An 18,276-nucleotide genomic window follows, 5' to 3' on the forward strand; every position below is an offset into this window, starting at 1 on the left:
CTAAGAAAAGGAAAATCTTTAACTTTCCAAATGCTTCTTATGATACGTCTTTTACTTTTTATTTGCTATTGTACATACAAATGATACAGCGCAGGTCAGTTAGTCACTTGTATCCCATTCTCATTCATACATCTCAGACTCTGTAACTTGAGAACTGTTCATTTTCTTTTTGTGGGATCTGGTATCCCTAACTGGGTTACGATCCTTTCCCGCTATATGTTCTAATCCCTAGAGAGCTTTTATTTCTTTTTATCATTGCTCTGTTTCACGCTACTCTTGGCATCCTATAAGTTCTCCATGATTATTTATTAAGCATCTCAGAAAAAATTTCTCTTCGGAACATTCAAAAGATTCACACAGTTCATGACAACTCTTTTCCAATGGACTGGAAAAGGAAACGGCGAATCCGCAGTGTTAGCTGTATATATTCTGTAAAAAATGCAAGGGAAAGGTGCCAAAATTGAAACACAACTCAATCGTTTGTGCAACTCGGCAGCCCGTCGCCTTTGGAATTAAATGTAAGGCTCAATCTAAACTATACGTTCCTTGAAAATTAACGCAGTTATATACGAAGATAAACGTACATCTGTACTCTTCGAGTGTCAAGCAAATTAATAAAGGTGCACAGACGAAGGCTGGCGTATTATGAACTTCATAAATGTAGTCGGCATTAGTCAGTCGAAATGCTATAGTCAACTAAAAAGACAATGGAAGTGAAACACAAATCCGTGAAAATATACGACTATGTGCACGCATTGGGAATGCAGTTTAGGCCAGGCAAGTGGGTACGTACCACCTTACTGCGTGTACGCACGTACGTATTGTTGTTATCACTGTTATCATTATTATTATCACTTTCATTATTTTAATTTGTACGCTGAGCATGTCCCTGTTTCTCTGTGCCTTTCTTTTCTACGCTCTCATCATTACTGTTATCGTAATCATTGTAGAAACCGTCTCATTGTCACTAGTGACACCTAGTGACAACAGCCGGCGACACCTAATCCTAGCTCCCTGTTGCTCTACCCACCCCACCAATCCCAAGACTATGTATTCACAATACTGTTTCAGATCAATTAGCGCCATTGCTATTAGGTCCATTGAAATTCACCCTGCTACTGTTATTATGCCTTACCTATTAGATGATGGCATATACATTATGATTATGGTGATGATGACGAGTATAATACAATAATACAGCACGTCACACGTCGGTAAAGGGTCCCATCAAGCTTGCTACCAGTCCTCAATAGGCTAAAATCGAGCGTTTATGGACGTCTAATAGTCAAAGAGAACTCAATATTATCACAATGACGAGAAGTATCTGATAGATTACGTAACCAAACTCGTCGCTGTGTTTCTCTCCTTTACCTTTAACCTGTAATCGTTCGTAAATGGGCGTTCTTCTTTGTGCATGTGCGTTACTCTGTATGATGACTATGAATGGATGTATTTGGCATTCAGTTTCAAGGACGGACTTCCGGCAAACGTGTCCTCAAGGTCCTGTGAGGTCTCCACTTTGATAACGGTGACAGGGCTACACATTCGCAGAATGAGTGACTCATGGTTGTGCTTTTTGCTTGCCCTTAATCGAGAACTATTAAACGTCTTCTCTCGGGTGTTCGTCCGGATCTATGAAATCGCTACCATTGCTGTAGGCCCCGATGTTTCGTAAGGGTCAGTTCCGTACGAAGATGCGCAACAGTTACTTGTGTTTCGCAAGCGCAAGAGATCGCCGTCTAGTAAATGTCATAACTCGCAGCCAGTATCGACATGCTCATTTTTAAAATAGCAGATCGGAGCTGCTCACTTGCGAATAAACGGACGTTTCTTCATGGGAGGCCGGTTTTGCTTGAAGTTCTCCACCTGTTTCCTGTTGTTCGATGGATTCTTCTGCGAGGGTTTGCTGTTGCCGCTTTAATCGACTCACCCCGAGTTCGAAGTCATCATCTCCCGATGACAATACCCCCGGCTTATAGTTACCTGTCATACACAGTAAAATGCATACTTGCTTTAGTTTACGTAATTGTTTATGCTTTGGATCAAGGTAAACGTCTAATAGGAATGTAAAGGCCACTTAGCATGCACGACTTAAGCATCAAACAGAAAATCCCTTTGTTTTTCCCGATGCTTTAGCGGAGAAGACGAAAGGGTTTTTTTTTTAATGCGCGTCATTTTTTAGCATAAACGAACGTCAGAAAGCGCATGGATTTCAAGAAGTAAATTGATTTTCAGTCAACATTTAACATAAAATACAACTCGAGGATGATATAACGACTGCACAGTGGAGATGTAGCAATAACAGACCTGCCTAAAATTATATGATACTGCTGGTAGCATTCAAGCCGATCAAACAAACTGCCGTGGTATATGGGGCTGATTTCTGGTCATTGTTCTTACACTTGATCCCTTTCGCCATTGAGACTACATTGATTGAAGTTATTCTTTTTAATCGCCGAACCAGATATGTATTTTTTACCAAGTCGACTGCATTGACTTTTGCTTCAGACAAACTAAGGGTATCCATACTCGCCAAGGGCGTTGTTTACTTGTCGCCGTTACCGTTAAGTGAGTATGGTTTTAGCCTAAGAGAGCAATTACCATCCATGTTGGTTTAATGTTTCCTACTTATATAGAGGTAGCCGATAAAAAGACAAAATTTGTGTGTGGCTATAAAACGTATATAAGTAATGTTCGCCATCTGCAAAAATTGTGTAGACAGATTATTAATATTCAATTACAGTTGTGTACTTATCTGCCAAATATCACTAACTGATTCTGTGAAAATGGTCGACGATATTCAACTGCAAGTACATCTATAAGAAAATTTCATCACGGTACATTGCAGCAAGCTATCATTGCTTCACCGATCCACATCGCAGCTCTTAGCACGGCAAACCACTATAGTGCATCTCTAATTTTCGTTTGAAAGCACTTCCCTAAAGGTAGATTTTTGCCCTTTTTTGCCCCTAGGCAGTAGATTGTAGTTATTAGTTTAATAATTTCTCGGCAAAGTGGACGTATCAAGATGGACACATTTCAAACTACACAAAAGATTAGAAATGCTTATATACATCTGTATGTCGATATGTATAATGTAATTGCGTTATCGATTCTCGACAACTCATTGACGCAATTAAGCCAGTGTCGCGTTGTCATACTCATTGAGAGTATATTAGCTAAAAAAAAAAAGGTTGAATATGCACGATTAGCAGGAAGCAACCAGTTCACAGTCATAATTTAAATAAGGCAAGGTAATATGATTTGGGTTACTTAGAAGCGAGATGCCTTACATTTAGAGCTGTGCTTAAGTTACTCTCTACTGTTTGAGGAATCGTAATTGGTGATTTACTACGAGCGAGCATTCTAAAGTTCCAGTCAAATTTTTCATCTAATGTTCGACGATACAGTAGATGCAAATGAATCGTATGCGTTTCATTGATGTTAAAATGCAGATTAATTGAGGATTAAGGAACTTTACCAGTGTAAAGATTATCGTTATTGTCTACGGAGTTTACAAGAATACGTTGTTTGGAAATGGTTGCATTACCACTTATCTCGATACGTATTGGCTTCAATGATCCACCCTCAAACCTAGAAAGTTAGGATAGTTGGGATAGATAGGAAGTTTTGCATAATATGGCAATACAACGACTGGTTTTTGGAAAATATTGTGTCACATAGTTGCGGTGAGTGCTTTGATCAATTATATTGACCTGTTAATTATTGATTGAGCTCTAACGCTAAAACGCTTGCGTCATCCCTAAAGTAAATTTGCTTCTATAGGGTCTATAACGAATATTAAATCCAGCACGCTAAACAGTAACCGGGGTTCAGGATGTTTAACAATGAAAGATATAATTTTGATAAAATATTACAAACATTTATCTTTTTTTCTACGATTAATTTTGATACATCTTTATATATCAAGGTGCGAGCAATACCTAACAATATTAGCGGAGGCAATATTTTGGTTGCCCAACTATTACTTAGTTTTCAACAAATATAATAAAATATGACAAAATACAAAGGCATGATTTAAAAACAACAGTTTCGGAGCGCGTTCGAAGGCATACGTATTCGACAGATTTGAATCTGCTCTTTGCGCATAACGAGGTATTTTATACTAGCGAGGGCAATTTGGCATTGATCGATGCATATCTAGTTCGTCACAGACCGAAAGAACGTAGTCATTCTACTTAAATATGAAATTTTCTATCAACAAAACAAGAGCAAATGTTAGATAAGATATATGAATCATGCAAATTAAAGAATAAGGAAAAATTGTCTCGAATACTGCAAGATGTGTTGTTACTGTTGCTATTATTCATCGTGAAAGTAACGTAAGCCGGGACTACCTAGCAATACTGTAGTCTGCTTCCCCTATCCAAAAAATTAAAGGGAAGTCACGTACCAAGAACGGCACTGGGCAGCCCTCTGGCGGTGTTTTCTGATGCGTCTTCTTCACCGCTGCCGCAGAGATCGTCTACCAGCGGGTCTTCGTCGGTTTCGTCGTCGTCGTCGTCGTCTTCAGCTTCGTACTCAAAGAACGATGATAAATTTTGTTCATCAAAACGTATCGAGAGGTTTTTATTGCGTGTCGAGATCAGCGAGCCTCCTCCAACTACAACGTTCTCTCCAATGAAAGTGATTCCTGAGAAGAATATAATTTTATGTTAATATCAACCTGAAAACAATATTTCTATTAAAAAGTGTAAATAACGTCAAAAAATCAGTAAGATAAACTCTGCGTTTTATCTAATTTAATGAGCACTCACATTTAGCTTCGTATACTAATTTACTTAGTTTACAGTTTTTTGTGAAGCGTTTTTGTTTTTGTTATCTAAGTAAGAAAAACGTTATGCATTTCGACATTTCTTCTTTATATGAGCAACTGAAGCAAGTGCCATAATTGGTCGGTTGCCACCACTAGATATGACGCCTTCAAGCCTTTCTCACGAGCTAATACAACTACAGCGCGCACATCTAAGAAGCTATACTTTTGTTAAGGCTTTATAGACTTGTTGCTTAACTAACACTCAATTGAGTAATGCTCCTGTGCACACAACTTATGCATACTATGGCAACAATCGAAATTATAAGCCGGAGTTAGTTTTATTTGCTAGGGCTTACCGCTTGGTTCAGAGCTGTCGTCTAGTCCATCTAACTCCTCTTTGGAGGCCAGCCTCGCGGGTGAAGGCATAACAGCCACTTGTGGTTTGACGTCCTTTCCACGAAAATCGAACACCATCGAGGTACAGTTGGTGCTAAGGCTCCCGACCATGTAACTCCCCATATTTCCCACTGACCCTGCAGAACCCGATGTAGTTGAATTGCATCCGGCTAGAGGACGTGAATTACTTTCGCTCAAAAGTAAAGGACAGGCGCGCGGTTTGACGATCAGCGATGGCGTACGTGGTTCAGACACGGTGTCGGTAACAAGTCCAGCAGGCGACCATGACACTTGCATCTGTTGAGCACCGGCTGATGCTATCTGGCGAGAAGACACTGAAGTTAAGTTGGTTTGCGGCCGAATATCGCTTCCGCAGTTGATGCCTGTAACTATTGCAATCATCACATCATTGTTGCTACTGCTGATATTATCTTATTTCGCGTACGTTATCTAGATAGTTATAGCGTTTGAACAATCAGTACCATTATCATCGCCATGCTGTTACCAGCTGCTGTTGCTGCAGAAAAGCTCTTTCATAATACGCTAATTACACGGAGGTAATACATTGTCGCCTTATTCTCAAGAGAGCTAAGCATCTAGACACCTACACAGATCTAGAATATAACCTATACAGTAAGAGATAGACCCTTGCACCCAATACCGTTACAATAGGAAAATTTTATAACTGGGTGCTTGTAATTAGGACGTTAACAAAACTCCTTTTTTATATTCAGACCTGAAATGCTCGATAAAATATATAGATTATGTACAAATTGCACGCCAAATGAACGCTTGTGCGATATAATTGGCTACTGAAATAGCATCCTTACATTCATTGCAGGGTCACACAACTCTACTGTGCATACATACACACGTTATCCGCTAGGGCAAGCATGGACTAACAATTCCTAGGTCCGTTGATCGTTTGCACCCGGTTTAAATTATCACATACCGTAGCAGTTGATATGCGAACGCTTCAAAATCGAAGTAGCCTTATCCGAACACAGACACGGACACGTAAACACATCATACATCGGATTTTTTTACTGCATTTTACGTGTTTTGCGCACTCCCGCCATACAGTTTGAACAGCGTCTGAAGCGAATCTGATTTGGCAAGTGGCGTCGTCATAGTAAAAGGAGGTACCTGCACGCTTATCGAAAGAGGTATACTCTGGCGACTGAAAATACTCGATCTCTCTACAAAAAAATTACGTTTTTTTTGCGTTCATTGTAAAATGCTCATTATAGTGGCAATGGTGGTTGTCGTCCCCATGCTTTTCTCGGCCGTCTAGCGGACCCGTTTTTGCAAGGTGCCAACCGCTAATAGTTCCTGGCTGTTTCTGTAAATTCAGTATCTTGTTGCAGAGTTTCGCGTTATGTTATTGTCACTGCTACTGGTGTCTGCTGCTATTGTCAGTGGGTTTTTCTGACTCTTCAACGAATAATGGCCTGACTGTCTATCTGGTAAGGTTAGCGCTGATTGTTGGCAGTGCTTTTCGCTGCCTCTGTCCACTCGACGCTCCTTCCGTTCGACTTACCTATAAGCCAGCGCGGTCGGCTTTTAATCGACTGTTGGTTTACTGTTTGGTTCCTACTGCCATTGCCGACAAGGCAGGATCGACGACGACGACGGACCACAATGAGAGTGAAGTCAACTGATCAACAAGTTGAAAATCAGGACTAACGCCAGTGATCCATCTACTGCAGCGACTTGCACACCATAGCCACGGAGGTGCAGCGCTCGTTAGTGCTGTGGTATTCGCAGATGGTAGTACGCCAATATGAATAAATACATGTAAAATATGATATTTTTTCGAGCACCAGGAGAAGCTGGGGCTGAGAAGAGAGAAGGGCTTACCCGTTAAACCAGCAACATTAGTAGACAACACAGTCTGATATAGTAGTCGAAACAAGCAACCTTTGGAAAGTCCTCGTCCTTTCTGTACAGCGTTGCCATTTACTACGTGGCAGACAGTAGTGATTTGTCCGTCGGATGCCGAATGGCCGTCGATGTTCTATCGACACAGGCGCCCGTTGGGCGCACCAAACTTCAAGTTGGCACCATCGCTCGAAAGGCGGCGGATCGGCAACAGAAGGCGAGAGTAGCCGCCACTGATAAAAGACCAGAGCGCCGGCCTGTTCAGTCATGCATTTCTGCTCCTTCGAAGAAGTTTCTACTACCGACTGAACAGTTTTAACAGAAGTAGTAGCAATGTGCTAATTAAACGTACTAATTCGCATAATAATTCGAAAGCTCTTCTTATCAACCTTCTAATTTAAGGAATGCATTATTAATCGGACAAGCGTTCTACTGGCTTCTTACGCACCGTAAATATACATAATATTTGCACGATAAAATAACACTGATATACTAAGCAAGCTTTCACTCAACATATACATGTCTTGTGATATATCAAGTTCGTTAAAAGATACTTGCCATGTTGGACCAAGTCTGTATATATCTTTATAATTTCCCTTATCTAGTTGAACCGACCTTTTAAGATATTCGCATCTACTTATGACACAGCAGCGACATAGTAGAAATGCTAGTGGCTAGATACTAACGATCATTCTCTGAAGAGCTGACCAATTCTAATCTCCTCAAGCAAAGGTTATGTAAGGGGCGAAAGTGGAGCCGGTCTAGGTTTTAACATTTTATCACGTTCGTAAGTAACTAGAATACCAGCCAGCCCAGTGAGAGCCCTAACTTGGATCAAGTTATTGCCTCAAACAAAAAAAGTTAATTATTACAAGCACAAAACAATATTAAAAAATCTTTTTTTTTTCAGTTTTGTGCCGTGATGTCGAATGTGATGTCTTCTCCAGAAAAGGGTTGACAATTTCTGACAAAGTCGATGGTTTCATGAAGCTTACTTTCTTGGTTTCTCAAACAGCCTGGTAATGACGCGCGATATAGTTGACCCAGGGGCTATGGGAGGCCCGCTATAGCGTCACCAAATGACTATATCAAGATAACGGAGTTTACGGATCAGGATCACTGAGCTCTCGGAACAAGGTAGTCAGATGAGGAAAGAAATGTGATCTAATTGTTGGAACCGGTTAATACAATAATAAGCAATGTGACGAAACGGCTCAAAAAATGCGGCTCATAATTTACTAAAGCAAACAAATGGAAGAGCCTTATCATAAATAATACACTGAAATAATATAGAAAATAACAGATTTTACGGATGTCAAGTCACAGAGTAATAGAACAACCGTAAACGATTCGGATTTACAGCTAGGTCACTTTGGTCTCACCTCACGTTAGGTTAGATTGGGAAAAGTAATGAGGTCAAGTTGGGCGGCTTTTGGCGCGTTTAATGCGGATCACGTACAAATAACCGAATAAGGTGGCCGCTTATCACTCCGGCAGACCGGATTCAAAAATTGCACATTGTTAAAAACAAACATCTATTAAATCTATTTTATGTTAGCTCTGAAAGCTATCTACTACTTCACTGACTAAGCCGTGCTCGGCGCAATTACTACAATACAAAGCCTTCTGTCGCGCGTACTGTTGGTCTCCATAAAATCATTGTATAGTAAAAAGATGGAAAACGTTCGATTTCAAGGGCCTCCCGTGAAGTTAAATGATAATAGACAAACATACAACAAAACACACACTGAGGAATCTTCGGGAAGTGCCACAGCTACACAAACCCTAGCTGCTTTATATACTTTACGGGTATAAGGAGCTGGTCTTGGATCATCCATTTAGTGACGAAGTCACAGCCTGCATGATGTGGGCATAATCTTAAATGAAAACGCATTTCCCACTTGGATTTTTTTACTTTTAAATCACTTTGTCTTTTAGTTAGTATCCGGTGAGATTTACACTAAAATTCAATATGTTCCGACAAGCTGTCCATGCTATTACTTGTTTTCATTATAAGCATTACATTTAATTATAAACGTGTTGTACAGTTATTTGATACACAGAACGAACTGGCTAGATCATCCGTCATTAATATCGTCGGAGGCACTAATATAGACGCTAACTTGAACTTACATGTGCGATTCACGCTGATCTTTTTAGTGCTTCTTTAGAATAGAAATCACGTTTTTCTTACCCAAGTTCTCATCGCTTATTAGAACTTTAAGCAAATTATACGCATTAATGTTATTGCACGCAGCCAATTTGCTTTTTTCCGAGGAAAAAATTATATATATACATATATATATATATATATATGTATATACATATGCATATATATACATATACATACATATATATATATATATATATATATATATATATATATATATATATATATAGAGAGACTCCCACTTGAAACAACTGACAAATAGGCCATGAACCTACTAATTAATAATTATTTACAATTATGCGACAATGATATTACGATATCAATGAAAATTACCCAATGCAACGAAGTTAACAAGTGAATAAGTACTTCAAATATAATTATAAAAAATATATATTTATAGAGCACGCACTCATAATACCTGGATCTGCGATGCTGGACACAAGGGTATTATGTGAGTGCTCCGCACTGACATTGACCTGCCGATTGATTTCGTTGAGAACCGCCTCTGTACCATTTACATTAGACGTAGAAGTGGCAAGTACGGTCAGACAAGTATTCGTTTGACTGTTGTCCTTGTTATGAAGAAGTTTATTCAAGGGGGGACTATTTCTTGCTTCGGATTCTGAAGGTGGCTGCTCCTTACGAAGGGGCTTGATGTTTGCTACTGGTTTTTTTATCGGGGATGTCTTGTTATTGCGTAGGATGCCGCCACTTCCCTATTCGGAGGATAGAAAGCAGAGCCAAAATACCTGGATCTTTTATCTACCGGCTAATCAGAAAAAAGCTTACTGGATATTGCCTTTGAGCGCTTCCACCTCAAGAGATTGTTAGCAGTAATGTTATCGGTACTTGTTTGGCGAGCCAATCACATAATACACCACATAACTTTGGGTAGCGTCGTCAGATTTTAAGAAGAATTATAACAAATCGCATAATTTTCACATCTAATACAAATTTTGCAATTGAATGAACTGTTCAACATTGCAATAACTGTGCGAATGCCTTTACCAAACTGACCTTCTGTGAAAGATGCGAAGCTGCGGAAGATTGATGGAGGGTGCCATTGGTCAGATGCTGCGGGGATGACGACGTTGAGGTCTGTTCGAAGAAGCTTTTGTACTTTCGTACGATATCTCTACGGGGCAGTTCACTTTCAACAACCGAACTCATCGAAGAACTCACCACACCTGCACGCTGATTTCCTGGTCCTTGATATACACGTTTATGTATAGTCGACCGACAATTAATCTCACGTATGCATATATTTATCAATAGGCCTGGTTTACATGGCCATCCTTAATTAATGTTTGTTCACAAATAAGTCTCTCATTTGTCTTTGACTATGTGTCAGTAATTACGCGATCGAATGAAGTTTTAGTATCAAGATCGTAGGAGCGGCGACCTAGCCAATCTTTAATTAGGAATTATGAAAATTGTTCATGTTTCAAAGCGAGAAAACATAATTACCATTATCGCAGGCGCTATTGCTGTTGTTGTTCGTGGCGTTCAAATGGTGACTTTCGTAATGACGGTTGGCATCGAGTAGAATTTCCATCGAGGGGCACTTTGGAACGAGAGGGTTCCGTCGGGGCTCATGATGTCGCATGTTAGCTGGCGAAATCATCAATAACTTGTGGGTTGTGTTCATTGCAGCGCCGATTCCACTGACTGAAGATGCGGCCGGAACTCTGTGAAAAGCACCGCCAGTTTCCGCAGTTGTGTTGGGCCCCATCCCATCCTGGAGATTTTCTAATGAGGCACATGACCGAAGATGATTTTTTTTTCCAGGGGCATGAGTAGATATGGCACCGTTCTGACCGCCAACTTGGTTGTTCATCGATAAATTGATGAACTTTGACTTTAGGCTACATGGAGTAGAAAATTAGAGTGGGCCATTTTTAGAAAATGCCCATCTGGATTATTGATTGTATAGCTTCGATTAGTATCATTGCAAAGTTGCTTTTTTAGAAGACAAACTTGGACAAAAAAGAGCATAACGTATCACAAGTAACGCTTTTTAAGCGGCTTGGTATATTAAAATAGGTGTGTAATTTGAACCAACCACGTCTGGTGTACTACATTGGGCTACAAAATGTATACTTTGCAAAATAAATAGATATATATATATACATATATATATTTACTTTGAGCTTCACTCAGCCGTATGCAAATATCAACAATTGCTAAGTTGGTATGTCGTTTTTTTCTAACTGCCAATCTTTTATCCGCGAACAAATAGCTTTGATTATTCGTAATAGGAATACTTTTATTGTTTTTACCGGTCAACGATGCCGGGCCCGTACTCCCAGTAGTCCTGTTCGTGGCTGATTGAAGCGACATCTTGCGATGAATGGGAAGGCCGCATCCTCGCCAAGGACACCACTTCAGTGCCTTCTAGACCCCCGACACCTCCGCCACTAGAGTTGCTCAACGAAGTGCGATGAATTAACACCGGGCTCTGCTCGACACAGACACCGCGCTCCTCGCCCATCATCTCCAGACAACTGAAATTAAACAGAAGTAAAAGCGATGTGAGAATACGCTCGCGTTACCCTAAGACAGTAGTTAGTAGGTTAAGAGTTAACCTATGTATTATTATATAAATGTTACATATATAATAGTATATAAGTATCCCGAATGGGAAAACAAACTTTCACACAAGCTTACTTGCCTAAATAATTTAGTTCACATTGGGAGGGCAATAAAATCTGATTTCTATACCTATTATGTATAAACACGACGTATCGAAGCTAGCGAAATTCATCTGGCCAAATTGAAGTCTACTGATAAAATCTTTGCAACAAAGCGATATGCCGCTTTGCAGCTTCGATTGTAAGAACGTCAGATACAGAACGTTGCATTTCGAGTCGGTTCTATTTCTACGTAGGAATTACGGTGGAGCGTGGTAGTGCTATTGGTAGCAGACACCGCTCCTGCTGACAACCACTCCTTCGAACAACCGAAAACTGCGAGGAGCGGGATATCGGTTTATTCCTGTCACGTTTCGTAGCGAGCCAGCCGTGCTAAGCAGCGCATAGTGGCTTAAGTACGTAAAACTTGACACATTTATTTCTGTCTTTTGCGGATCTGTACAATATTGATAAAAAAAATATCACGTCCGAGAGGTACCTTCGCGTGGCTTTTTCTGTCAAATTCCTGTTTAATTAGCGGTATAGACCCCGTCGGCAGCTAATGAATCGCACTCTTTTTCTATAATACTTCGTCTAAGTCTGATCCCATAATTGATAAACTTAATTGTAAATACGGAACGTGTGAGACGAATTGACGGACTTGAGATCTCTAAATTTATAGTCGACCTTACAAAAGCACATACTGAGATAATAGTAGCTTACGATCCAATCAGGTAGTTGTATTGAAAATCGCTAAAGGGGAGCAAATCACATCAGATTAACAAATTATGTTATAAGTCAATACGTAAAACAAACAAGTATATTAGAAATGTGGTATCAACGAATATACCATATTATTGGTTTAAAGTATATTATAAATTCAAATGCAGACGACTAAAAAGAGCAACGACGACACGAGTTACCCTCTGCCTCAACTTCAACGGTGATTGAAAAGCTAGGACGGTCTTGCCATGAAAAATGGTCTAAGAGAATGTGTGATTACAGAAGGCGTAACTAACAGGATGAGGCGGAAGGCATAGAAAGGGATGTAGGGGGAGGGGGGAGGGGGTAGACCCGCTAAACATTCATTAACACGCCACAGTCCTTGCACGTGCAAGTTCATCGAACAGAGCGTGCGAACACCTATAGTAGCAATCATTTTATGTTTGTGTACAGGAGCTGATGGCCGTAGCAGACGCTCAACTTAGAGGGCAACAGGCCGATGTTCGCACGTAATCAACTAAATGGCCGAATGAATGAATAATTGGAGACGACGACGTTATATGGTCGTGATTACACAAAAGAAAAACCGTCAGGGCTCGGTGCGGGCGTCCCGGCAGCGATTGTTCCCGTCGCGATTGACAGTTCGTTTTAAATAACAGCAAGCAAACAAACAGTATAATGATAGCTTCTTCCTTACCCTATGCAGCCATGGAATTAACATGCATATGTACGATCACGCATTCACATACATACAAACGCATAGAAACAAACATATCATACACATGTACGAACGATGCGACTATGATAAATGCGTCTGTCCCTTTAAGTTGATTGTGACGAATAAACAGACGTCTTCTTCAGACAACAATATCGCCAAATGTTTCCCTACCTTTGATCACCAGTACTCAAGCATCACTTTTATTGCGCTGTTGCATTAATTAACATGTCTTAATATTCATGTTGATTGTATTTCTACGTTTATCTGTTATATGAGGTGCAGTTGCAAGTTCGTTTCATTAATGTATTGAGAAGAGCTTCAAATCATAATTTCTTTTAAAGACCTTGAGCTTGAAAGAAAGAGTTCGAATATTTTCACCGTCAAAGACATGAATCCTATAGAGATTGAAAGTATTATCATGTGTATCTATTCTAGTTCTAGCATTCTGTTTGCTTTGAATAAAAGGTCTACGAAGGCTTTGCTATCGTCAGCGACCAAGGGTTACATAATAACAATAGGATTAAAAGCTGAATGTTTCTTGCCGATGGCCCATGGAATTCGACTCCATCGAAATACTTTATCTACTGATCACTATCATTATACGTACGTGCGTAGAGTATTATTTCTTAGCAATTACCTCACGGAAGACCATACTTTGCGAAGAAGTAAAAAAAGGATAGCCAGTGTTCAAAGAAACGAATTGGGCTTCCCGTCTGGGTTGCGCTACGTTGGGATGAATAAACACCTCATCCCCTTTTCAAGCCTTCCTCCAAAGCATATTATGTAATCGAAAAGCGCAACTTGTCGCATGTCGAAAGACATCCCCACGGCCCGTACCCCTGTCCCGTCTGGCCATAACTGATGACTGCATTGACTGCTAGCGTATCGCAAGCAAAAACATCAGTGGAGTCGCTTATGCTACGATTAGCACTAATGGAAGGGCAGCAGTATGCTGGTCCTGACTGTTAGCGCCTACCAAGCAAATGGCCTACGTGTGTCCGCGCGTCTATGTGCTAATTGTTCTCGACGGTAGAACGCCGGTGGAAAATAGTGAAGCAGCAAAATAACGAAAATGCTCCCGGTACACAGTAACGGGTGTTGTCGGCCGAAAAAGCTCATCCCATTTGCCAGCTTCACGCAGGATTCCGGGTGTTGACCAATTATAAATGATAGCTAACTAGATCCAGCAGAACCTGGATTTATCTACGTTTCATAAGCACAAGGATAGTTTTTGTGTTGTACCAAATAATCCGAACAAAGTATCATTCGTAAATTGGACTAATCTTAAGGCTGGCTGGAAGCGAAAGAAACGCAACAGGCTACGACCGAAGTTACTGGAATCCATCCTTGTAGAGAGAGTTATTTTCGGGTTGTGCACCACAAAGGCACTACTGAAGAAGCAGAGCGTGTTGATCCATAGCTCCTCCTGTTTTCATTCAATGTTTTCAGAGTACCGCAGTGCGTCTGCTGTCTTTTGTTGCCAAGCTATGGAAGTGTGTACTGCTGCTGTCCTGTGCTTTATTCATTCGTTTGATATCTGAAGTACGTCAGCCCCGACCTTTTTGATTAGCACTGTACCTCAATGAAACCGTTGATAGCATCGTACATCATTCGCCTTTGCGTGGGACTACAATATCTACTCGTTTTCAATTAATGGATTTATCTTGTAAGGTAAATATGAGTGCTGTTCTTTAAGCTATTTCGAATGGTAAGGGATTGAGCGCTACGGTTTTGAATTTCGCAAAGGATATTGTGTTTTAAAGGTTGTCGTGTTGAATGAAGCACACATTTCACTTAAGAAGGCGGCTCGATGCGCAGCTGGTGCGTTTTCCGTAGTTTTAAACAACACTAATACGGTAATAAGGTAGTCCAACTTAGAAGATTAACTACAGAGACAAATCGAGTTCTTTTATTTTTAGCATGTGTGTAATTGTATTATTCGTTGATTTCACGGATTTGAGCTGTTCGCTGTTTCGGGGAGTGTAATCCCGAACCTTTGTAGACAGCCTTGAGAGGCGATGTGCCAGTCTCCCATTTTATTTTAATTCAACAGACTTTGTGTAACCATATTTGAAGTTTTGGGCCAGTTGTGTTTCAATCATACGCTATGGGGCGCAGTTGTTTATCTAAATTGTCGTTCATTGATATTTGTTTACGATCATTCATTGCCCAGTGAGTACGAGCATGTACGTACTACGCTTCAGAACAGCTTCCAAGCCTAACTTAAAGAATAATTAGAATGGATATTGAAAATTCAGAGAGAGCCTCATTAATTTTATCGTATATGATAAATGCGAATCCGTTAAAATGAATTACTATATATATATATATATATATATATATATATATATATATATATATATATATAAATTCAGGTTTCCATACCGGTTCAGATACCAATACTAGTAAGCCAATGCCACCGCAGCGTTTAGACGCTTTACAGCATTAGTCAAATGATGAAGGGTTCCTTTTCTCTCCCTATACCTCTCTGGGGCTTTTGTGTAACAATCCAACGACAGTAAACATGTCGTCTGATGAAAACTTGTATACTTTCGCGATGACAGCAGGAACTATTAGTCTTGCTACTATCAGTGCTGACCATAGCGGCAAAGAATAGTCATCATCGTCATCTTTGCGGTAGTGGTGGTAACGGCCTCGATGCTGTGGTACAGGTAACCTCCTCTGAGGACGGCGGTAGGTACGAACAAAACGCGACTTGCTATTTTCTTACGGCGTAGCAAACAGCAGCAGCAGCAATAAGTATCACAATGGTGACAACAGCAATATGCATATCGTGTTGGTCGATTAGCGGTTGTAGACCAGAGTTAAATTGCCCGACGCAATGGCTTGCTTAACTAGACACGCAGCTTTTTTATGGGCTATATTAAGAGCGCAAGCTACAGTGTTTACAAGGAACCAGCAGCAACTGTATTGCATGAAATTGTCTGAAAGAATGGACGACATCATATAGCACTCATAACTTCGCCAGCAAAAATGCGTACATTGGCACCGGTTATAGCCATCGTTGCTCGCGTTTCAGCACAGACCATGAATAGTTAGTTACTTGACAGAGTCAACTTCGTCCTCAGGTAACTGTGGAGATAGGAAACAGAACAAAAGATAACAGTAGGGTCAGCAAATTGACAACACCAGCGGGGATGAGGAATGTAACCCTAGCGCGGGAGGCTTGCTGCACATCGTAAAAACGACTAGTACCAAGGCATTTCATCGGTTTCGCCTGTTCCCTCTAATTCTCTCTATACCTGGATATTTCTCTTGACCGACCTTGCCCCAAAGTGCTTCAGGACATCCGGCCCTCGAGTTCCATACTATGCCAGCTGTGAGGTAGGCGCATCACCACGCAACCTCAATACGTATTGCTTTAGCTTTGCGCACTGTGAATTCGCCGGTCTATGAGGAGCAGCTTCGTAAAATATTTTGTGCTAATGGCTAGATTGGAGCACGTGATTTGTGTAAACATTATTCACAATACTAATCTCATGACCGCTTCAACTTTGACCGAAACACTTCCTTCTCGTCCTATCGAACTATTTTAACAGCCTCTTACATGCATAGTATGAGAGTACGTACTTGCTATAAAAACTATAGAACATTTCATACAATGAATATCATTAATTGTCTGAAAAGAAAGATTTACGTTTAATATAGTCCTAGATTTTATAGATGAAAGGCCAATGCGGTTCGGAACATTTGTAACTTGATTATATCAGATTTATTTTAAAAATAGATACTTTAAATTAATCACCTATAGATTCATTGATGTCTCTTTGTAAGGAACGTATCCCAGTTCGTCAAGTTCCGAAAATAATCGAACAAAACTATATTTAGCTAAGCTTCGTTGTTCGAGAAGTTCCACAACCGGTACAAACTTCTTAATAGTAAATCATTGAAGGTAAATAACTTGTTTTTTTTTTTTGTTAGCATGACAGTCCTAAGCTGTAAATCAGCTTCCAAAGGACGCGGTTTGTTGTTGTTGTTGTTTACGCGTACATGCGTGCTCATGCATGCTTTAGTATGGACACGATACTATCATGTATTATCATCATTATTCTACACATATGTGTATACGTACGTACCACCTGATGTTTTACTAAAACTTAATGAAAAGAGAAGGCAGACAGAATATTCTCAAGATTTAAGTTGTAATGTTCTCAAGTTGATACTATTGGTCTAGCTAGTCTGTGCGAGCGTGGAATACATTCAACGGATAAATCATCCTTATCATTATCAATGTCGTCGTCATCAAATCAGATAACCGATCATTTGACAGATTTGTTGCTTATTAAAAGAAAGATAAAGTTCAGTCTATAAACCCACTTGACACCTGACAATGACGAAGCTAAATTTCAACTACGTATATGTACAGGTCCGTTCCACTCCAGTCCATTCATAAGATAGCGTGGTATAAAAACAAATAAACTAAAGGGTACCATAGCTTAGGAAAGGAGACCATAAGGCTTGCACCCACCGCCTATGCGTTAGGCACTATTAGCGTAAATCAGAAAATTTCCATTGGAGAATGGTAAGATACATCAAGATAGAATGGCCGACAGAAAATATCACGTTAATTAATGTGCAACCATTGTGTCTGATAAATAGCAGCAGCTATACATTATAGATAACACGTTAGCCGACATTAAACGACAGTGACAACAACACATTAACCCGCATCCTCTTTCTCCGATCGGCGAGCGGTAACGTAAGCGGTAACCTTTTTTTTTCAACCAAGATGGGTGTTTTCTATTCGTTTACATCGCAGTGTAGATTCACTGTCTTCGTCTTCGTTGGTCTCGCGAAAATAGCCTTAACTTTGGTTAGCCATCGCAGTTTAGTAATAATAATTGGTAAAGACAATGAGAGACATTTGGATCATAACAACAGTTTTTCCTAAATAACTTGTTTTTTTTTGTTAGCATGACACGGAACGTTTTGCCAATCACTAGCTTTAGTAAGGCAGAGG

At 40.1% G+C, this 18,276-nt stretch overlaps 1 protein-coding gene and 1 long non-coding RNA gene across 3 annotated transcripts in view; one reads left to right on the forward strand and one right to left on the reverse strand.

Annotated features, from left to right (window-relative positions):
• Positions 1-23: 23 nt before the first annotated feature.
• Positions 24-18,276, reverse strand: part of LOC111253544 (uncharacterized) — a 34,185-nt gene continuing 15,932 nt past the window's right edge. The window contains exons 2-8 of one of the 2 annotated variants that reach the window (XM_022813101.2): positions 11,504-11,728; positions 10,692-11,089; positions 10,242-10,432; positions 9,643-9,940; positions 5,134-5,556; positions 4,415-4,654; positions 24-1,983 (exon numbers count right to left, since the gene is read on the reverse strand). In XM_022813101.2, coding sequence (XP_022668836.1) covers positions 1,784-1,983; positions 4,415-4,654; positions 5,134-5,556; positions 9,643-9,940; positions 10,242-10,432; positions 10,692-11,089; positions 11,504-11,728 — 1,975 coding nt within the window. In that variant the 3' untranslated portion in view covers positions 24-1,783. Of the gene's footprint in view, positions 1,984-4,414; positions 4,655-5,133; positions 5,563-9,642; positions 9,941-10,241; positions 10,433-10,691; positions 11,090-11,503; positions 11,729-18,276 lie in introns of both variants that reach the window. The other variant, XM_022813091.2, reaches the window with a different exon arrangement.
• Positions 11,634-15,666, forward strand: LOC147758239 (uncharacterized). Its single transcript, XR_015324928.1, has 3 exons — positions 11,634-11,755; positions 12,112-12,270; positions 13,031-15,666. It is a non-coding gene; the product is annotated as an uncharacterized LOC147758239 (long non-coding RNA).

This window comes from Varroa destructor, unplaced genomic scaffold (assembly GCF_002443255.2).
Source record: "Varroa destructor unplaced genomic scaffold, Vdes_3.0 BEIS01000001.1, whole genome shotgun sequence".
NCBI lineage: Eukaryota > Metazoa > Arthropoda > Arachnida > Mesostigmata > Varroidae > Varroa > Varroa destructor.